Source organism: Heptranchias perlo, chromosome 7 (assembly GCF_035084215.1).
Source record: "Heptranchias perlo isolate sHepPer1 chromosome 7, sHepPer1.hap1, whole genome shotgun sequence".
In the NCBI taxonomy this organism is placed as follows: Eukaryota; Metazoa; Chordata; class Chondrichthyes; order Hexanchiformes; family Hexanchidae; genus Heptranchias; species Heptranchias perlo.
In genome coordinates this window covers 49855333-49878705 of record NC_090331.1, presented here as the reverse complement: position 1 = coordinate 49878705, position 23373 = coordinate 49855333, and the positions used below count along the sequence as shown (strand labels likewise).

At 43.2% G+C, this 23373-nt stretch overlaps 1 protein-coding gene across 13 annotated transcripts in view; it reads left to right on the top strand.

The window, feature by feature from the left end:
• The window catches only part of myo3b (myosin IIIB), a 494517-nt gene that overhangs the window by 393422 nt on the left and 77722 nt on the right, over nucleotides 1-23373 (top strand). For 12 of the 13 annotated variants that reach the window (XR_010963429.1, XR_010963430.1, XM_067987493.1 and 9 more), the window contains 3 exons: nucleotides 13371-13491; nucleotides 14873-14936; nucleotides 16195-16264. Coding sequence is in view for 11 of the 13 variants with exons in the window: in XM_067987493.1 (XP_067843594.1) it covers nucleotides 13371-13491; nucleotides 14873-14936; nucleotides 16195-16264 (255 nt within the window). In the remaining 2 variants the exon portion in view is untranslated. Of the gene's footprint in view, nucleotides 1-9141; nucleotides 9243-13370; nucleotides 13492-14872; nucleotides 14937-16194; nucleotides 16265-23373 lie in introns of those variants that run through there. The other variant, XM_067987500.1, reaches the window with a different exon arrangement.

Genomic DNA, 23373 nt, shown 5'->3' with positions numbered 1-23373 from the left:
TCAGATAGTGTCACAGGGGTGTGAGCAACTGTCTGAGATAGTGTTGCACCTAACTGTGGAAATGTCTGAGATAGTGTCATAGGTAAGTGCGGGAATGTCTGCGATGGAGAGAAGGCTAGCCTCGTTGAGATTGAAGCACAGCTCACAAACGAGTCCATTCAGGTCCTGACAATGGCCGTGCAGACTCAGGGTAAACAACATTCTGCCGCCTTAAACTTTAGAAGTGGTCTTCCAACGCATCACACATGTCCACCACGCTGTTGTCCAGCAGGGTGGTAGGAGTGATGTGGGCCTGGCCCAGAAGAGGGATGATGGCGAAAGGGGACATGGAAGTCGTGACGCCACTCAAAGCGCTCCCATGTCTCATCCGTTGCCCGCCCCCCCCCCCCCCCCGTGCAATGCTGCCTCCTCTCCAGGTGGCCGAGTCTGCCCCTGCACAGGTGCAGGTGGAGCAGGCTTTGGAGGGGCCCTTACGGGCTCCAAACCTTAGTAGGCCGAAAGTATCTCAACAGTCGGCCATGAACATGAGCAACCTGCCACTACCTCTGCTGCAGCCACAGGGGTTGCACCATGTAGAAGTTGTAGGAAAAGAAAGGCTAAAGTTTTGCGATCATGAAGGATATGCACAAGGGTGTCTGACAGACTATCATGTTTTTCATTTATATTTGTTTTTTGTTAAAGTCACATTAATTGTTATCATTCTCACCACTACGGCCACGTCTTGCCCATTCTTGACTGGCTTTTGTAATAGGGCCCTTTCTTGTGCTTCACCATGAACGGCGACACTTGATGCCACCCAGTGGGTCACTTTACAGTGGGTGTATGTGTAGTTGCAGGACTGTTTTGTGCAGGGTGGAGTGGGGGGGGTGGTGCCTGGTGTTGGCGCTGGTCTCACCAGCAGGACTGGACTCTTTTCGCTTTCTGATCTTACAAGAACCGTTCATGTATGAGTGACGCCCTGGCCTCATGAGCAGCCAGGTGAGCTGTTGCTCTGTCCATGTGTTTGACCTCCTCCTCCCTCCTCAATGTGGATGGCAGATGTGGATGGTGGATGAGGGGAACTCAACCGGTACCCCTCTCTGTTGCACCATGTTGTGCAGGAGACAACACACGACTATAATGTGACCCACTTTCAATGGTGTGTATTGAAGCGTTCCCCCAGAACAGTCGAGGCACTGAAATTACATCTTGAGCAGCCCGAGCGCATGTTCAATTATAGACCTGGTGGCGATGTGGCTGTCATTGGATCAACGCTGTTGCTCACTAATGGGGTTCCTCAGAGGTGTCATGAGCCACCTGTGCAGGAGGTATCCTTGTCCCAAAGGAGCCAGCCCTTAAAGGTGTTCGTTGCATGGAAGAGGGACGGATGTTGGATTCCCTCAGAATGAAGGAATCGCAGCAGCTGCCAGGGAATTTGGTGCACACTGAAGAAATAATTTTCTGTAGTCGGAATCGAGCTGCGCATTGATGGAGTGCTATTCCTTTCTGTTGATGAATAGTCCTGGCTCGTGTGGAGGTACTCGGATTGTTATACGTGTGCAATCGATTGCACCCTGTACCCCTGGGAAGCCAGCCACAGAGTGGAAACCCAATGCCCTCTCCGTCTGGCTGAGGTCGTCCATGGGGAAGTTGACGTAGTGGGATGCCCTGCGAAACAAGCCGTCGGTGACCTGCCTTATGCACTTGTGTTCAGATGACTGAAAGACCCCGGCGATGTCCCCGGTGACACCCTGGAATTATCAGGAGGCGGCGAAGAAGTTGAGGGCAGTGGGGACTTTAACAGCGACGGGTAATGAGATGCGGCGAGGCCCAGCCGGGAGCAGCTCGGCATGAAGGAGGCTGCAGATGTCTGCGACCACCTGGCGACTCACTCTCAGCCTCCGTATGCACTGCTCCTCATAGAGGTCCAGGAGGCTCAGCCTCGGTCTGCAGACCCACTGATGAGGGTAGTGCCTCCTACTCCCTCTATCGTTGCGCGCCCCCCGCCCCCCCCCCCATCCTGATGGTGTCAGTTTGAGGGGGTCCGAAAAGTTGGTAAATATGTGTAAACAGAACAATTCTGAGTGGAAACCAAGAATTCTCAGTCTAAACACAAAGATCTCCCAGCCAAAAGTTTGCCTGAGGGAACTGAGTGCCCTGCTGCAATAACTCACCTTTTATCCCCATCTGTCAAACAGCCATTTAAATGTCCAAATGGCTGCTGACTGAAACACGACTACTTCAACATGGAGTGTTTCAGACAGCGCAGAATACACACTGAGGCAGAATTAAAATCCTTCCCCTGCCTAAATCACAAAAAAATTAACTACTTTAACAAGTCTAAGTTCCCTAATGACAGGTTTAAATATCGGTGGGACTTGCAGGCTCGGGAACAGCGCGCGCACACAGAAGCGTCTGTGTGAAACTCGGAAGTTGGCGTGTTGGAGCCGAGTTCTTTTCCCGCTCCTCATTTTCGCGATTTTCGTAGCCCCGCCCTGCCCCCAACGCACCCGCACGGACATTAGAAAATTGAGGCCTTTGTGTCCTCCTCACAGCTTACTTTCCCACCTAGCTTTGTATCGTTAGCAAACTTAGATACATTACACTTGGTCCCTTCATCTAAGTCATTAATATAGATTGTAAATAGCTGAGGCCCAAGCACCAATCCTTGCAGCACCCCACTAGTTACAGCCTGCCAACCTGAAAATGATTTTTTTTTATTCGTTCATGGGATGTGGGCGAGGCCAGCATTTATTGCCCATCCCTAATTGCTCTTGAGAAGGTGGTGGTGAGCCGCCGCCTTGAACCGCTGCAGTCTGTGTGGTGAAGGTTCTCCCACAATGCTGTTAGGTAGGGAGTTCCAGTATTTTGACCCAGCGACAATGAAGGAACGGCGATATATTTCCAAGTCGGGATGGTGTGTGACTTGGAGGGGAACGTGTAGGTGGTGTTGTTCCCATGTGCCTGCTGCCCTTGTCCTTCTAGGTTGTAGAGGTCGTGGGTTTGGGAGGTGCTGTCGAAGAAGCCTTGGCGCGTTGCTGCAGTGCATCCTGTGGATGGTACACACTGCAGCCACAGTGCGCCGGTGGTGAAGGGAGTGAATGTTTAGGGGGTGGATGGGGTGTCAATCAAGCGGGCTGCTTTGTCCTGGATGGTGTCGAGCTTCTTGAGTGTTGTTGGAGCTGCACTCATCCAGGCAAGTGGAGAGTATTCCATCACACTCCTGACTTGTGCCTTGTAGATGGTGGAAAGGCTTTTGTGAGTCAGGAGGTGAGTCACTTGCCGCAGAATACCCAGCCTTTGACCTGCTCTTGTAGCCACAGTATTTATATGGCTGGTCCAGTTAAGTTTCTGGTCAATGGTGACCCCCAGGATGTTGATGGTGGGAGATTCAGCGATGGTAATGCCGTTGAATGTCAAGGGGAGATGGTTAGACTCTCTCTTGTTGGAGATGGTCATTGCCTGGCACTTGTCTGGCGTGAATGTTACTTGCCAGTTTTCAGCCCAAGCCTGGATGTTGTCCAGGTCTTGCTGCATGCGGACATGGACTGCTTCACTATCTGAGGGGTTGCGAATGGAACTGAACACTGTGCAATCATCAGCGAACATCCCCATTTTTGACCTTATGATGGAGGGAAGGTCATTGATGAAGCAACTGAAGATAGTTGGGCCTAGGACACTGCCCTGAGGAACTCCTGCAGCAATGTCCTGGGGCTGAGATGATTGGCCTCCTGCAACCACTACCATCTTCCTTTGTGCTTGGTATGACTTCAGCCACTGGAGAGTTTTCCCCCTGATTCCCATTGACTTCAATTTTACTAAGGCTCCTTGGTGCCACACTTGGTCAAATGCTGCCTTGATGTCAAGGGCAGTCACTCTCACCTCACCTCTGGAATTCAGCTTTTTTGTCCATGTTTGGACCAAGGTAGATTCCAGCTTTTTCCCATCGACTGATGTCAGGCTAACTGGCCTGTAGCTCCCTGTTTTCTCTCTCCCTCCTTTCTTGAATAGTGGTATTACATTTGCTACCTCCCAATCCACTGGGACCGTTCTAGAATCTAGGGAATTTTGGAAGGTCATAACCAATGCATCCACTATCTCTGCAACCATCTCTTTTAGAATCCTAGGTTGCAGGCCTTCAGGTCCAGGGGATTTGTTGGCTTTTTGTCCCATTAATTTCTCCAGTACTTTTTCTTTACTAATCTTAATTACTTTAAGTTCCTCACTCTCATTAGACCCTTGATTCCCCATTATTTCCGATATTTTTTTTGTGTCTTCTACTGTGAAGACAGATACAGAATATTTGTTTAACATCTCCGCCATGTCCTCATTCCCCATTGTAATTTCTCCTGTCTCAGCCTCTAAGGGACCAACATTTACTTTCACTACTCTCTTCCTTTTTACATACTTGTAGAAGCTCTAACAATCTGTTTTTATATTTCTTGCTAGTTTACTCGCATATTCTATTTTCTCCCTCTTTATCAATTTTTTGGTCATCCTTTGCTGGTTTCTAAAACACTCCCAATCCTCAGGCCTGCTACTCTTCTTGGCAACATTATATGCCTCTTCTTTTAATCTAATACTATCCTTAACTTCTTTAGTTAGCCACGAATGGATCACTTTTTCCATGGAATTTTTATTCCTCAATGGAATGTATATTTGTTGAGAATTATGAATTATTTCTTTAAATGTTCACCATTGTTTATCTACCATCGTATATTTTAATCTAATTTCCCACTCAACTGCAGCCAACTCGCCCCTCATACCTATGTAATTGGCTTTGTTTATGTTTAAGACTCTAGTTTCGGACTTAAGAACGTGACTCACGAACTCAATGTAAAATTCTATCGTATTATGATCACTCCTCCCCAGAGGATCCCTTACTATGAGATTACTAATTAACCCTATCTCATTACACAAGACAAGATCTAAAATGGCCTGTTACCTGGTTGGTTCCACGACGTATTGTTCTTGGAAACTGTCTCAAATGCATTCCATGAACTCGTCCTCCAGACTACTTTTGCCAATTTGATTTGCCCAATATATATGAAGGTTAAAGTCACCCACAAATATTACATTATCTTTGTTACAAGCTCCTATTATTTCTTGATTAATACTCTGTCCAACAGTATAACTACTGTTAGGGGCCTGTAAACTACTCCCACCAGGGTTTTCTGCTCCTTGTTATTTCTTAGCTCTACCCATACTTCCTGATCTTCCAAGCCAAGATCCTTTCGCACTACTGTCTTTATGTCATCCTTTATTATCAGGGCTACCCCCACTCCCTTTTTCATTTTGTCTGTCTTTTCGAAAAGTCAAGTACTCTGGAATATTTAGTTCCCAACCTTGGTCACCTTGTAACACGTCTCAGTAAAGGCTACTAGATCAAATCCATTTATCTCTATTTGTGCCATTAATTCATCTATCTTGTTACGAATGCTTCGTGCATTCAGATAAAGTGCCTTTAATTTTAACTTCTTACAATTTTTCTCTGATTTGACCTTATTCACTGATGCACTATTACCGTTAAACTCTCTGTCCCTTCCTGACATACACTGCTTATCTTTACCCAAATCTTTACTGCTGTATGGCCTTGACTTTTCTCTTCAGTTTTATAAATTTACCCTTACCTGAACCCTCCCTCCCACCCCTCTTTTTTAGATTAAAGCCCTCTCTATGGCCCTAGTTATTTGATTTGCCAGGACACTGGTCCCAGCCCGGTTTAAGTCCAGTCCCATGTTTACACACCTTTGGTAGGCGAGTGACACGTTCCCCTACTGACACACACAAAGCTGGAAAGTCTGGCTGAAGAGTCCTAGCCCCAAAGGTTTCGCTCATCCTCCTCCTCCCCCGCCCCCCCCCACCCCACCACACCCTAGGAAGAAACATGTAGGTCCCCTTGCAGCCCCTTTACAAAGGTGGTACTCTTTTTTAAAAAAATTTACAAAAAAAATTGACTGGCCAAACCCTGGGAGGCTAGGCTACAATCCGAGTCTGGACCCCCAAGCAGGCCACACGTCCTCCCCTTGGTCAGTTGGTACCCTGATCTTACTAGATGTACCAGTGACAACAATATGCCAGATCTCAAAGAAGGCCAAGGTCGTGGGTGCTCTGACATTCGGAGCCCCTTCCCCGTGGCCCCATCACCTTACATGCATGGTCTTTTAAGGGACAGGCAGAGACACCACCCCATAAGTCTAAAGTTACAGCCAGCAGATTTTCAGACCAATATGTTTAATTGTACAGATGGTTTGTTAAACATGTGGCTGCTCTTTTTGAAACCTCTATTTTACTTCATTCTATGTAAAGATTTGGCCTCAAAAATTCCAGCAGCATTTGGTTTATGTGCTTCTGTAAAATACCACACATTGAAATCTAACATCCTTTCATTTATTCCACTATAAAAGCAGCAATGATGCTTATCCCTTCAACTTCCTCTCCATTCTCAGTCTGTTGCAGCACATTCGCATACCAGAAACAAGATGCCTTTTCATACTGTCAACATTTTTTTCATCTGAAATGTAAATTAATTCTTTCTGGTACGCCTCAACAGAGATCAAAGTGGGGATATTAACCTTAGTAGGCTTTCTTTCATCAGAACCAATGCCAAATACTGTGAGGGTAGTGTAAGAAGGCACGTCTAATTGTTATCTATGGCCCTCCTCCAGGCAGAGCTCTGTCTACAAGAACAAACATTTCAAAGGCACTGAATTATTTTTTGTAAATTACCTTATCATAAGTCCAAACAGTGTGAAAAAAAGATTAAACCGAATAATTCTTGATCTCTTTACCCTGCCTACTTTGATTTGTCTGTGACTTTATACATTTTGCATATATGATGTTGCTCAGTGATCCTGACAGCAGATGCTCACAGGTGCCGAGAATAGGGAAAAGTAGCTCCTCATGGAAAACTCGTGACTTGTTTATTTTGTTCATTTACTACAGCTATTGCTTTGAGGTAGATTACATTAGCATTTTAAAAATAAACACATTTCTTTCAAGTACAGAAGCTGATGGCCCAAAGGTCTCAGTTGCCCTAACCTATTCCCTATCCATTGATTCATCAAAAACAGATAGAAAATATAACAATGCTGTATTTACAAGGATACTTGTTTCTGCTTATTTAATACTTTGCACCTTTACAAGGGGGATTAAACAAATCTAAAAGTGTCCTTACACTACAGTCCTGTACAAGATCAACATTCAAAGATATGGGTTAGCTTCACTCTAACTGAATGCAATCTCCTTGTGTTTATACTTACTGCTGTGCTGAATTAATTCATGCCCTGGACAATATTAAATTACCAGTCCACACATGTGCTGAGTTTTTCTGTGGCCACAGAAAATGAGACAAGATGCAAATCTGGTACTTATTCTGGATTTATTGAATCTCTTACTACACAGCTGAGTGGGGGTGAGAGTTTTTATTCCTAACTGCAATTAGAGCTTTTCTTTAAAAAAAAGATGCATCATCTAGTCGTGGATATTTACTGAGAATTCGCAACTACAAATAATCAGTCGTAGTAAATGGGTGTAAAATAATTAATTACCAATGGGGAAGTCCTTTGTTTCATTTCATTACATTTCTCACCATTTTTTACAGTGAATAATTTTCAGTGCTTCCTATTCCTCTAGTCAGAGAAAACTGTTTATTTCAGCTGTCTGGATTTAACTTTTTATCATTTCCCTACTAAAAACTGTAAGTAAATTATGTAATTGTGCATTGATAATTCCACTAGAAGGCTGCTCCCCTGACCAGAGTAAAAAAAACTGTCACAGTAATTAAATGGAAAAAGAGGTAACAAAGTAATGAAAGGAAAGGATTTTACTACTTGGAACTACATTTATCTTTAAACGTTTAAACATTAAATAGATGAAAGTAAGTATGAGATTGTTGAACCCTGTATGTTCAACAATCTCATTATTACTTTCATCTGTCTTCCAACAGAATAGCAACAAAAATTACATTTAAATGATTTGACTTCTGTACAAATACTGCATTAAAATGTTTTTTTATCAAACCTGTTGCTGTTTAAAATAGCAATAAAGCTCTGTTTAGATCAGCTCTATTTGAAATAGATTTCTGATTTATTACTTTTTACAATTTGGCAGCACTTTGAGGAGTAAGAAAGTACAAGTTGAGTTAATGCATAAATGTTTTAAATAAAGTCATTAGCCGCAAAATTCCATGCAGTGAATTGCACCACTTTTACTCAAATGGAAAATGAGTTGTCCCTGCCGATGGCCTGGAAAGGTATTTACGGCAGATTTTCGTGGGTCAGTTCATTTGCAAACCCATGGGAGTCGTGATTGGCGTAAAACTTCTGTAAAATGGGAGTAATGTACTGGAGTGCATGGAAATTAGATTGCCGCCTTTTAATAGTCAGTTCTGGTTGAAGATCATAGCGGCAGACTGGGGAGCAGCGGGTAAGTGAGGAACAGTGCTTGGCTCAAAGAGTTGACTGTCAGATAGCTTGCCTGGATGTTTCATGGCTGTTTTTGTGCCACTTTACAAGAATGTCTAACCCATAAAATCTTAGCAGAGGCTGGCAAAGAAGGCAGCAGGGTACAACACAGAGGCAGATGCCACAATTTCACTGAGTCTGATCTGCAAACACTGCTGGATGAAATAGAACAAAAAGAAGAGAAGAGTCTGTGGCAATGTGATTAAGGAAGGCACGAACTCCAGACTTTACCTATCTCTCCTAATAGCAATTATTTGTATGCACAACCCTAAAAATCCCTTCCTCCACTTAACCAGGATGATACAACCACATCTCTTACTTCAGCTCTCCCATGCCCCTTGGCATAACCTCCTCAATTGCTAGCGTTCGCCTAATTTACTCTATCTTGCTACAGAAGGAGATGGTGCATCCTGCCTGCAAAAGGCAGGCCACTAGAGGGTCATCACCAATTTGAAACAATTCATGCCCTACAAGGCAGGCCATGTAGTTCATGGAGAGGCATTCTGTTTTTCTCATGGGGGTTGGCAAGGTTCGGGGCGTAGTGCCAATACCAAGTTAGTGACTGAACACCTATACTGTCACTGTGGCATCCCAGTGAAGAACCACACAGCCACAAGCATTCACCCCCTTCTCTATTTCCTCAATCCCAAGAGGGTAATGCTCACCCCCTCTTAGATTGTACCCTCCTTTCTTGCAGATCCACTATAGCAAGGAGAGGCACAAGAGGAGGCAGACGATGAGGAGGAGGAACAGAGACTTATGACTTCCTTCTGAATTCTGATGAGGATGATGATAACAAAGACAAGGAAATGAAATGATGAAGGAGGTGTGACTTGGAGGGGACCGTGCAGGTGGTGGTGTTCCCGTGTGCCTGCTGCTCATATCCTTCTAGGTGGTAGAGGTTGAGGGTTTGGGAGGTACTGTCAAAGAAGCCTTGGCGAGTTGCTGCAGTTCATCCTGTGGATGGTACACACTGCAGCCACGGTGTGCCAGCGGTGGAGGGAGTGAATGTTTAAGGTGGTGGATGGGGTGCCAATCAAGCGGGCTGCTTTGTCCTGTATGGTGTCGAGCTTCTTGAGTGTTGTTGGAGCTGCACTCATCCAGGCAAGTGGAGATTATTCCATCACACTCCTAACTTGTGCCTTGTAGATGGTGGAAATGCTTTGGGGAGTCAGGAGGTGAGTCACTCGCCGCAGAATACCCAACCTCTGACCTGCTTTTGTAGCCACAGTATTTATGTGGTTGGTCCAGTTAGGTTTCTGGTCAATGGTGACCCCCAGTATATTGATGGTGAGGGATTCAGCGATGGTAATGCAGCTGAACGTCAAGGGGAGGTGGTTAGACTCTCTCTTGTTAGAGATGGTGATGGCCTGGCACTTGTCTGGCACGAATGTTACTTGCCACTTATCAGCCCAAGCCTGGATGTTGCCCAGGAGTAGCTGCATGCGGGCATGGACTGCTTCATTACCTGAGGGGTTGCGAATGGAACTGAACACTATGCAATCTTCAGCGAACATCCCCACTTCTGACCTTATAATGGTGGAAGGTCTTTGATGAAGAAGCTGAAGATAATTGTGCCTAGGACACTGCCCTGAGGAGCTCCTGCAGTGATGTCCATCTTCCTTTGTGCTAGGTATGACTCCAGCCACTGGAGAATTTTCCCCCTGATTCGCATTGACTTCAATTTTACTAGGGCTCCTTGATGCCACACTCGATCAAATGCTGCCTTGATGTCAAGGGCAATCACTCTCACCTCACCTCTGGAATTCAGCTCTTTTGTCCATGTTTGGACCAAGGCTGTAATGAGGTCTGGAGTCGTGGTCCTGGCGAAACCCAAACTGAGCATCGATGAGCAGGTTACTGGTGAGTAAGTACTGCATTTTGCTGATGATTGAGAGTGGACTGATGGGGCGGTCATTGGCCGGATTGGATTTGTCCTGCTTTTTGTGGACAGGACATAGCTGGGCAATTTTCCACATTGTCGGGTAGATGCCAGTGTTGTAGCTGTACTGGAACAGTTTGGCTAGAGGCGCTGCTAGTTCTGGAGCACAAGTCTTCAGCACTACAGCACTACTATCTGTGTATTCTGTGGGGAGAAGTAATATCCGGTGGGGTCCTTACTTCTTAAATGTGCCTGACTCTTTGTTCCATCTTGTTCTGCTCCTCCTCCATGATTATAGCGTACAAGGATGTGCCCATAATGAATGCCATACCTGATCCTGAGAAGCCCTCACTGTGGGTGGGGCTCAAACTCTCCTAATGGTTTCGCAATTCCAGAAGCAGCGTGAAGCAAGTCCGGGTCTGTGTAGGCAGAATGCCAAAAACTACCGCAAAAAGTCATTGCCAGCTGTAGAAATTGGTATTAAAATGCTCCACACTTTTCAGACTCTCAATCTCCTCACTTCCATTTTTCTAGGCTCATCCTGGCAACAGCTGCGCTTTTTAATTCTCATTCTAACTTACCCTGAGTGCATTTGCATATGTAAAAGCAGAAGACATAATAGATGTAAATGAGCTCACTCGGGACTTGATAGGCAGATCGTAGGAAGGGCCAGAAAGCACAAGAAAATTTGGGGAGATCGATTTTTGGGCAGGAAACCGGTATTAATGGCTGCCAAAAAAAGTTGTTGTACACTAAAATTCCATCAAAAATGGTGTGGAATTTTGAGGCCACATTTGATTAAAAGGTGGTGAACAAAGCAAAAGCAAAAACTTTTATGAATTCTGTATGAAAATTAACTTATCAGCATCTTGCTTTTTTAGCTTGTTTCAGTACCATGTCACTGCAGCTTAAAAAATGAGAAAATTGAAGTGCAAAACCTTGGTCATTAATATTCCTTTTCAACATTGAAATCTTCTATATAAAGAGCAACTTGATCTGGCAGTTCTCTCAGTTTGCACCAATCTCATTTCTTGTTTCATGTCTACTTTAATATAACATTATCAAACATTGATTTTTCTACATGTAGTATAAACATTAATGAAACTACTGTGGGGTTGTTCATGTGTCAGGGTTTGTGTTGATATTGCTGTGGCTGGTTATATAGTGAAACCTTTTATTGCTACTTCCAGTTTACTGCTGCAAACAAGTACAATGAGAGATGACAATGGATAAAGAATTGTTCCGTTCGCTATGTGTAGCAACATCATAAGTAAATTCTTTTTGAATGCAATTATGATAATCCTACACATAGTTACCAGGGCACTCTACTGCTCTATCTCTTAGGTTAGTACTACTGACAATTACTGTCCCTGCACGTGTGCAAGTTTTGTGCTGCATGGTCGCCGCTGGTGTCCTTGCAGCAGATGGCAGCGCTTAGCATCTCCCTCTCTGTTGATCCAGGCTCTGAGCAGGCTGGTTATCGCCGTCCTTCCCAAGTGGGCTTGCCATGGCCCGCTGAATTGGTTGGTGGCATCTTTTCAGATGCAGCCAAACAGGCAACCCTGATCACCCTGGCATGCGTTCTTTCGTGTAATACTATATAAAGTATGACATGCTGTGACTGGGAGACTTCTGAAGACCCTTCCTGCATAAGGGTTAGACAGGTGTTCAAATCTCATTGTGATGCCACCAGGAGGTCTGTTGGCATAGCCATCATTGGGAAGCGGAGACTCCACCATCAATGTCTGCCAAAGTGAGGTTTTCTACCTCTCTCTGCAGATGTCTGGGTATGTGTGTAGGCAGAAGGGCCCAGAGAACTACTCGGACATTCTGACCTGCCTGGCCGGTATCCATTTCCTCCAAGGGGTGCTCTGGCAGACATATTTGGTGAATCCAGCATTAACAATTTCTGCCCATACTTAATGTCAGTTACACCTTGAATACACTCATTTATTGCAAGTAACCAACAAGAAAATTGTATTTTAATTGATTATAAAGTATAGTGACAACACTGTTTTGTGCAAGTGATTTGAAATTGTGTACTATATACTGCAATCAATGATCAATAAATAGAGAGCCAAGTTTTCTGACACACCAAGTTAGGTGGCACGGTAAATAGTGTAGATGGGAACAGAAAATTGCAATGGAACAGTGATAGATTAAGTGAGTGGGCAAAACTGTTGCAGATGGAGTTCAGCGTGGGGAAATGTGAGGTTATCCACTTTGGATCTAAGAAAGATTGATCAGAGTATTTTCTAAATGGCAAGAAGCTGGGAACTGTGAAGAAGCAGAGAGATTTAGAGGTCAAATTACAGAAATCACTAAAAGCTAGTGGACAGGTACAAAAAATAATTTAAAAGGCTAATGGAATGATGGCCTTTAACTCAAGGGGGCTGTAATGCAAAGGGATGGAAGTTATATAAAGCTCTAGTTAGTCCCCATTTAGAGTACTGCGTTCAGTCTGCACCTCAGGATGGATATATTGGCCTTGGAGGGGATGCAGTGTGGATTCACCAGAATGATACCAGGTTAAAAGGGTTAAATTATGAGGACAGGTTGCATAGACTAGGCTTGTATTCCCTTGAGTATAGTAGATTAAGGGGCGATCTAATTGAGGTGTTTAAGTTGATTAAAGGATTTGATAGGGTAGATAGAGAGAAACTATCTCCTCTGGTGGGGGAGTCCAGAACAAAGGGGCATAACCTTAAAATTAGAGCTAGGCCGTTCTGGGGTGATGTCAGGTAGCACTTCTTCACACAAAGTGTTGTGGAAATCTGGAACTTTCTCAAAAAGCTGTTGAGACTAGGTCAATTGCAAATTTCAAAACTGAGATTGATCTATTTTTGTTAGGCAAGGATTACAGAACCATGGCAGGTAGGTGGAGTTAAGATACAGATCAGCCGTTATTTAATTGAATGGTGGAACAGGCTTGAGGGGCTGAATGGCCCTCCTGTTCCTATATTCCTATCACATTGTCTTCCTAAGCATATGCTCTTAGAAGACGAGCTTTGATTATTTTATTTTTTGCACATGATCTTTTACAGGTGTCAGGGGATGTCTAGCTCGCAAACAATATAAAAGAATGAAAGAAAATAATGAGTCAGCAACAGGACAAGAATTCCAGAGCACAGACTATAGATCCAGCAATGATTGTGAAAAAATAAGGTGAATTATTGGTGACATTACCAAGCATGTTTAACATGACATTAACCAATTTTACACGTGGAATTATATTTTATCTTACAGGAATTAAAATCCTGAGAGTAGATAGCTAGAAACAGGAAAAAAAGGAAGTCTGTCTTCTGATGGCTCAATCAGCTTGTCCAGTGAATAAATGTGTCATACAAAACAAGAAGGTTCAATTCTTTGCTGAGTTATTTTATTTGTTCTTGGGATGCATTTAATCTATCCCTAGTTGCCCTGAGGTGGTGTAGGCCTTCTTAAATCATTGAAGTCCTTGTGGTTGTGCTCCCACAAGGGTGTTAGGGAATTCCAGGATATTGACCCAGCGACAATGAAGGTATGACGCTATACATCCATGTCAGGATGGCGTGGAACTGGGCTAAACTTAGCTTGGGGCAGTGGTGGAGGTGCTACAATTCACCTCAGTACACTTGGTTACAGGGAGAATAATCAAGTAGTGTTCCATATTTGATCACCATCCAGCAACTCCTGCTAGAAATGCAAGTATATGGAAGTCGGGGGTGGAGGGGGACAGGCTTGGTTGCAATACGCCCCCTCCTCATGTTGAATAGTCTGCTGACACTCACTTGAGCAAGGAACTGGAGGATGGCTGGTACCTGTGAAACCATACCCCATCAAGGAGACAACAACTTGGGGAGGAGGGAAGATAAGTGATGAGATTTTTTAAAATGAAGACTAGTTATCAAAGAGTTAAATAAAAATACCTGTCATGGACCGAGCTCTAACAACATAGAAGATACTGATTGACATAACAGTAAGAGAAACATAATCTGGTGAAAAAGATAAATATTGGGTTTTAAATTAAATCTCTTTCATGAGCACTCTCAATATCACCGTTGTGCTTTATATATAAACACTGGAACATAATAAAACAAAAAAGAAGCTTCCTGTCAGTGCAAGTCACAGCTGATTTTATTTAGAGCTATTTTTGAATGCCTGGCTTGGGCTACACTATTCCCTCCCCCCACCCAGAAATAATCATTTAAGTCTGATTGCTAAACCTGTTTAACTGTTTCTCAATATACTAGCAAATCACTTACCTCAATCTTTTGTAAGGTATTACTGGTAATTGCAACCCCCAGTGTACTTATGACTGAATGCCATTAAACAAGTCAGTTTGATCTGCATAGGCTTCAGTGCATATGGTGCGCTTTTGATGTAAACTGTGCCACATCAATGATCCTTTTTACTCTTGATGAAGAAGTCAGCAAAGCCATTCTGGCTGAAATTCTGCATGTATAATAGCAACTTATTGATCAATGTGGCATTGGGTGTTCTTCTGTTGCATATACATTATATTTTTGGACCTTTAAATTTTTTACATTTCTGTTTATTTTTGCAGCCATGTCAGTTACAATGGGACACGTAATAGAGACAATGATGGGCAGAATGAGCAAGATGAAAAGGTAAAATTAAAATAGTCATAATGTAATTGTGCACACACACGCACTTCAAAAACCTAAATACGTAGGTTTTAGATGTATTCAGAGCAGCTTTGCTGAACTATCTTAACATGAAACCACTACAGCAATGTTTGAAGTCTTTGAGACAAAAGGCTGCTTGCAAAGAACTGGTTCTGTGGAGAGACAGGGTGGTACAGTGAATAAGAGAATCAAAAGGCTGGAAATTTGCTGCTGTGAATAAACGCTAGCATTTCCCTGAGGTGATTTGTCTTGCACTTCACATTCTACAGATGTTAAAGCCCTTTTCTCTGTAAAGACCTGAGGTTCTTTGGTAGCACTTTGATATCCTGCTTGAATTCAATATGTGAAATGGAAGAGTCACTCTGTGTCTTGGAGCCCTGCATGGTCTTTGATGTATGATCCAGTTTTTGCTGCTTACCACTTGATGTTGAAAGGATGAAATGAAAATGTACAGATTTGCCAGTAACTGCTAAGCATATGTAAGATTAAAAGGTAAAACCCTTTGGAGTATGTAGTTAGAAATGTTAAGCAGATTAATACTTTCTTATTGTTCTTTTATTTAAAAAATATAGATTAAATCTAGAGGAAGTCAGTGTGTTATTACTGAAGCACTGAGTTTTTAATCCATATGTTGGGATAAAAATAGCATGTTTCAGTATACTTCTGCATTTTATATGAGTTATTCTACTCAGAAAATATAACCAGAATTAATTGCAACAAGATCACTTCTATTGTCAGTAATATTCTTTTCACTAGATTAGCAATAGGGATGCATATACAATAGGGATGTACTTGTTTTGTTTAATTCTAAGGCTAATTTCTAATCAAAACAGACAAATTAAACGGAAGACTATAATCAACCTTCTTTGATAGCCATTTTCTTGTTTTATCTTGTTTGCATGTACCCAATACATGACATCATTTCTCAACTTCTGGTGCAAGTATGTGATGCCCAGGATCATTCCACTCATCATATCTGTTTACATATTGAAAATAGGAACATTTTGTCATTTTAAAAAAGTTTGATAAAGTCATTTCAACTTAATTACTTAAAATATATTTATTTTGGAGCACTGACTGATTATTGCATTCCTATTACCAAAGGGAGTGGTATTATTTTTTGCCTGCCTGTGGTATTATTTTAAATTGAGACTAATAACATTATTATCTGAGTATCTTCATTGATGTTTAAACTAATTGCTGTTAAATTTAAATTGTTTAAACTTTTGTTGTTGTAAAGGCTTTTGATGATGTAGCAAATCAGCTACTACCAAGTGAGATACAGCCTCAATCTCATCCAATTATGAAAGGTAAGGCAATATTTGGAGTGAAGAGCTACAGGGCACAATTTTCCCTTTGCACAACACAAATGTAAATTAATATAGTTGATCATGGGTAATTGTGCATTTGCAAAAAGCTGTTATTTCCCTCCGTCCACAACCCATCTGTTTTCTACATGTAAACAACAGCAGAATAAAAACAGCTTTACTTGCATTCATTGTTAGGATAGCGATGCAGTGAGCAAGAAAGAGAAAATGCTCTGGCACATTCTGGGTGTGGTGACCCTCATTTAGGCTCATCTGGATTGAATCCTCAATCCAACTAATAGCTTGAGTGGATAAAATTGAGACAAATGTGCAGTTATGCTGGCAAGATGGGAAATTTGAACACATATACCTCATTTATTGGATATCATTTATGACCTGTTTGATGGTCTTCAGTTAACTTGTGAAGAAAATTATGAAAAATGTGCATCCTAGGCAGTTTTAAAATTCAGCTTTCCTTTACCTTGTTTAATATGTGTAATTCTGTTTAGAAGGGATTAATCTGCAGTAAACCGTGGACTTGAGCGAGGAAGCAGTTGTGGCTTCCTCGCCAAGTCCACCGAGCGAGAAGATCAGAAGAGGCCCAAAAAGGTAAGTCTTTTACTTTCATTGGGGGGGCCATAATGAACAGGAGTATTCCTCCAGGTCCCATAAGGAAAGTTTAGGCCTCCCTGGTCTCATCCCCGTCTGATTGACCCACCTGACTGCCAGGGACCTTCTCTTCGGTTTCTCCAAACCGTTTCTCCGGCTGCTGAAACCTCCCACTGGTTTCAGGTGGGAAACTGACTGGGGGCATGCAGCTGAGGCCAAGGAGTTAAAATCTCCTGGGTCTCTCGCTGCCGAGTTCAGGACGGTTTGCCGCACGCCTCAGCCCCCACCTGCTCGATTCCCGCCCCGAGTTAAAATCAGGGCTTATGTTTGTAAAACAAAAGCAAAATACTACGGATGCAGGAAATCTGAAATAAAAACAGAAAATACTGGAAACACTAAGCAGGTCGGGTAACATCTGTGAAGAGAGAAACAGAGTTAAAGTTTCAGGTCAATATTTTGTGTTAGAGTATTTTATTGTTTACTTCAGACTAATTTTTAAACTGCTGAAGCTAATTCCCTGTTGAACTGTTAGTGTTGGTGGCAATGTTTCTTTGCAGTAGATGATCTATAAATGTTACTTTGAATTACTGATCAATTTAACAGGCGTGCAGTAGTATGTACACAAAAAATTGAACTGAATACATTGAAACTAATTAATTTGTAGGTTGATTCAGTCTTGTCTTTCAATAACACACCATATACTTAAGAGTTAAAATCTATCTAATTTATTTTCCTGTGCAGACCTGCATAACTTATTAAGGTACCTTTCTGTAGCAGTTAGGCTTTTGATCTACTCTGCTTTACTCATGTGGATTTAAACCAACATACAATGAACTAAACTTTAACAATCTCCTAATTATATTCAAAATAGATTATTTTGCAATATTTTTCTGTACTATACCTTATAAATAAATCTAATTGAATTAATTGGGTTAAAATGTTAAATTTAACTATGTTATTAACTGCAAGTATGTTAGTGGTCTTTTGTGTTCGTTCTAATTAAACATAAGGGCATAGATTTTCCAATGAAGGCGTATATCTGGTCGGGGTGGGATTCTGCTCACCCCAGAGATGCCCCCTGACCCCAGTCCGATGCTGGAGATGGGCTCCCGGGGTCAGTTGTGGACTTGTGCCATACTGGAGGTGGACACTTGCTGTTGAAGATCTCTGGGGCATTACCGCTGCAGGTGGAAACTGCAACTGCTGAGCTACCAGGAAAAAATGAAATTCATGTTCAAATTTTGCACGTTGCTGATACATCCTGATCATGGCTGCGCTCTGAGAATGCTGGCACAGGTCCCTCTTCATTGTAACCCCCAACATCCCCTCCGGAGTACTTATAATGCTGGATGCCGGGCCTAACAAACGGCCCCAGTGTCCAGGTCCAATTGGGGAAAACAGCAGGAAATACGGCAAAGGCCACATTTCGCTCATTTTAATTTAATTTTCATGTGTTTGTGCAAGTAATTGGGGATTTAGCAGAGTGTGCACCTAGGTTTCTGCCTACGCCCATCCCTCATCAGCTGACAAATCAGCAAGGAGTTGCTGTAAAATTGGAATTGGGGCTTTGCATTTCAGTTTCCAAGTAAATGCACAATGGGTTCTGTTCACCACGGTTCAGAACTTTGTTGCACATTTCCACATCCTTTTATTATAAGAACTTTATGGATGATATTCACTATATTTCTGGAGATCAATAAATAAAGTGGAAATGATGATTCTGTGGGCCGGCAAGCCACGTAGTGCACTTGCTTTACTGAGCTCAACTTTTCTGCAGAGTTTGTGAAAAGGAGCCTCATCTTTTACAACTTGGTTGTCTCCTTTCCCAGGAACATAAGAATTGTTAGACCAAATAATTGTAAACAATTTTACAACACCAAGTTATAGTCCAGCAATTTTATTTTAAATTCACAAGCTTTCGGAGGCTTCCTCCTTCCTCAGGTAAATGAGGAAGGAGGAAGCCTCCGAAAGCTTGTGAATTTAAAATATAATTGCTGGACTATAACTTGGTGTTGTAAAATTGTTTACAATTGTCAACCCTAGACCAAATAAGACCAAGGTCCATTCAGTTAGCTTTCACAGATTAATTTTGAATTTATTCAGGTCTCTGGTTCTACTGTTCTGGACAATGTGAAACAACTTATCATAGACTACATAATGAAATGCCTTTAGAATCCTCAAAACAACAATCATGTCACCTCTCAAGCTTTTCTTTTCCATTGAGAACAGGCCCAACATACGTAATCGCTCCACATAATCAAATCCCTCCATCTCCTCAATCGTTCTGGTTGCCTTGTTCTGTATCCTCTCAATAGCTGCAATATTCTTTTTGTACTGCGGCGACCAGAACTGTACACAGTATTTTTTAAGTTCGGTTAACCAATTATCTATAAAGTGGTAGAATTACCTCATTATTTTGGCTCAGTATTAACCTTTTATTACATCCCAACATCTGATTTGCTTTGTTCACAGCCACCATGTATTGCTGCAATAGCTTCAGTTTATTGTCAGTGAGGACCCCCAGATCTCTTTCATTTTCAAAACACATTATTTTCTTTCAATTTCGATAATAGTCCCTTCCTAGATTTTTTGTCCCCATGTGAAGCACTTTGTATTTCCTTACATTGAATTTCATCTGCCACCTGTCTGCCCAATTCCCAACCAATTACCACCTTCATTAGCTTTGCATCATCTGCAAATTTAACCATTGTGCTTGTGACTCCAAGCTCCAGATCATTTATAAAGATATTAAACAAAAGAGATCCCAAAATAGACCCCCGTGGGACCCCACTAGTAACATTCTCCCAGGCTGATGACAATGCCTGTAACACTACCCTCTGGGTTCTATTGGTTAACAAATTACTTATCCATTGTAAAATACTTCCACTGATTCCCGCTTTCTTCATTTTCAGTACCAGCCTTTCCAGGGGAACTGTGTCAGAGGCCTTACTGAAATCCAAGTACACCACATCCACTACCTTACCCCCATCAAGCTTCTTTGTCACACACTCAAAGAAAACCAGTAAATTAGATTAGCAAAACTTCCCCTCATGAACCCATAATTGACTATCTTTTATGATTTTATTTCTGTTCAGATGCTCCATGATCTTTAACAAGGGTTTTCATAACTTTTCCCACAATGGACATTAAACACACTGATTTTTAGTTTCCTGGGTCACTTTTGCTACTTTTTTTAAAAAATAGGAGTAACATCTGCCTTTCTCCAGTCCCCAGGCACTTCTCCAGTATTCAGTGATTTCTGGAAGATTTGTTATTTATTCGTTCATGGGATGTGGACGTCACTGGCAAAGCCAGCATTTATTGCCCATCCCTAATTGACCTTGAGAAGGTGGTGGTGAGCCGCCTTCTTGAACTGCTGCAGTCTGTGTGGTGAAGGTTCTTCCACAGTACTGTTAGGAAGGGAGTTCCAGGATTTCAACCCAGCGACGATGAAGGAACGGCGATATATTTCCAAGTCGGCATGGTGTGTGACTTGGAGGGGAACATGCAGGTGGTGTTGTTCCCATGTGCCTGCTGCCCTTGTCCTTCCAGATGGTAGAGGTCACGGGGGGTTTGGGAGGTGCTGTCGAAGAAGCCTTGGCAAGTTGCACCAGTGCATCCTGCAAATGGTACACACTGCAGCCATGGTGCGCCGGTGGTGAAGGGAGTGAATGTTTAAGGTGGTGGATGGGATGCCAATCAAGCGGGCTGCTTTGTCCTGGATGGTGTCGAGCTTCTTGAGTGTTGTTGGAGCTGCACTCATCCAGGCAAGTGGAGAGTATTCCATCACACTCCTGACTTGTGCCTTGTAGATGGTGGAAAGGCTTTGGGGAGTCAGGAGGTGAGTCACTCGACATAGAATACCCAGCCTCTGACCTGTTTTTGTAGCCACAGTATTTATGTGGCTGGTCCAGTTAAGTTTCTGGTCAATGGTGACCCCCCAGGATATTGATGGTGGGGGATTCGGCAATGGTAATGCTGTTGAATGTCAAGGGGAGATGTTTAGACTCTCTCTTGTTGGAGATGGTCATTGCCTGGCACTTGTCTGGCATGAATATTACTTGCCACTTATCAGCCCAAGCCTGGATGTTGTCCAGGTCTTGCTGCATGCAGGCACGGACTGCTTCATTATCTGAGGGATTGTGAATGGAACTGAACACTGTGCAATCATCAGCGAACATCCCCATTTCTGACCTTATGATGGAGGGAAGGTCATTGATGAAGCAGCTGAAGATGGTTGGGCCTAAGATACTGCCCTGAGGAACTCCTGAAGCTATGTCCTGGGGCTGAGATGATTGGCCTCCAACAACCACTACAATCTTCCTTTGTGCAAGGTATGACTCCAGCCACTGGAGAGTTTTCCCCCTGATTCCCATTGACTTCAATTTTACTTTAATAATATTTTGCATGATAGCATAATTAATCACAGAGCTATTCTATAACAAGAATTTGTTGATGAGTTACAAATATAATGAAACACAGAAATATAGTACAAAACATGCATAAACACAAAATGATATATATAAATAATGTATGTAAATGCTTAATGTTACCGAACGCCAAGAAAATCTTTCAACCATGTTCACCCCAGAGTTGTCTTATGAAGGCTGATATAAAATTGAGCACCAGCACAAAAAAGTAAAAGACACAGGCCCTGAAACAACAGAGGGTGGAGAATGGAGGTATTGCCAACTGGAGAGGGCCAAAATTTGTGGCAGAACACGGTCCTGCTGGGATTCCGTCCCTTGTAACCATCATTCAAAATTCCAGTTGAGAGGAAGTGAGTGTATCTGCTATCCTTTCCTCCACTCCCCTGGAGTGAGTTCCCAGGCCACCCTAGGAATTCTCCTCCTCATGCCTTTGTAAGGCCTAATGGGACTTGCTCCTGAGTTCCATTGAGGGCCTTACTAAGGCTCTAAGACTGCACCAGGGAAAGGTAAAAGTTCCGCTTGCTTCTATAGGGTAGAAGAGAAGATAAGAAGGATAACTTCTCAGCTTCTCCTGGGCCTCACTGCCACCCTTTGAGCGGCATGACGCTACTCAGATATTTCTCCTAATGTGGGCACCTCTGAGCCCCTTTACAGGCATAGACCACCTGTCCCAGGAACTACCACCCACAATTTGGAACAGGTCTGTGCCCATACACATGGGCAACTGGGAGTTCCTCTCTGCTGCACTTCCACCAGTGGAATGGAACCCTGAAATTTTGGGGACGTGATTCTGATGGGCCCCTCTGAAGGCAGCACTGCCCCCAACAGTAATGCAAACACGTAATCCTTCCTAGCCTCCATCAGCATTCTGGGATAAAATTTGTTTTGAATCTTTTAAGCCTGTTTATGACTTGGTTGTGCTGGAGGCACACAAGGCAATGTTGTGTTCAAAGGGTCATGTCATCACACATGTTTGGCCACCATACTACCTTAACAATTTTACTGATAGTGGTGTCGGCTGAGTAATGATCACCGACGGGATGAATATGGTACAAATCAAAGAATTCCTCACACGTTGCAGAGGGTACGCATGCCACGGGGAGAGTGTGACCGTTTGGTTTATAGAGTAGCAATTGAGTATCGCTTGGCCCGTTTGTGAGGGTGATCTGATGGACCCATGCGCTGGGTTGGGGCAGGGGCTTGCCAGCCTTGTGCCAGGCAATCGTCTGCTGATAGGGTTACCACAAGCTCTGGAGTTACCGAAGGCCTATGCTGTCTTTTGTTACAGCAGTCACCCTCTGTTGGGAAAGGTTCACCGTCCAAGGTATCCCTGTGTGGCCTGCTTCTTTGGCAGCTTTATCCGCCTCAGAATTACCTCGGGAGTGAGGGTCAGTTCCTTTAATATGGGCTTTGACCTTACCAATGTGGACAGTGGCTGTCCTATCTTTCAGTGCATCTCATAATAACGTAAACACATTCCCATGTATTAATGGCGTACCCTCAGTGGCATTGTAATCATTCTTAGCATACAGAGGCAGAGACAACATGGTGTTTATCGCACAGGCACTGTCAGACCAAATGTTAACAGGTTGGTCAGAGTTTCAATGACAGCAGTCAAGAGGGCCGTTACTTCTGCATACAGGGCAGAGTGGGGCACACACTTGTGCTGAATGGTTTTTAGGGGGAACAAAACAGAGAAACCTGTCAACGGCTTGCCATGTTCATGAAACGATGATCCATCGATGTAAACATCACTAGCCCCTGGGAGGGGCTTCTGAGATACTGGATGGGTAGGAAAGTCCAACAGAGGGAGCGAACACTCATGCTGTTCTCCCTGATATAGTAATAGCTGTGGTAGCAGGGTTGTCTGTTTCGGTGTAATGTCTAACTGTCATTGAGATAGTAACAGCGCCCCATGACTCAGTCAGGCCGAGGAGACCAATGCGTCCCCTGGCTTCATTAGCAGGTTCAGGGGTGTGTGCCGGCTGTGTAGTACTGTTCTATTGAGCCCCACGATGCAGTTAAAGTGTTTTACTGCCCAGAAGCTGGCTAAGAGATGTTGTTCGCAGTGGG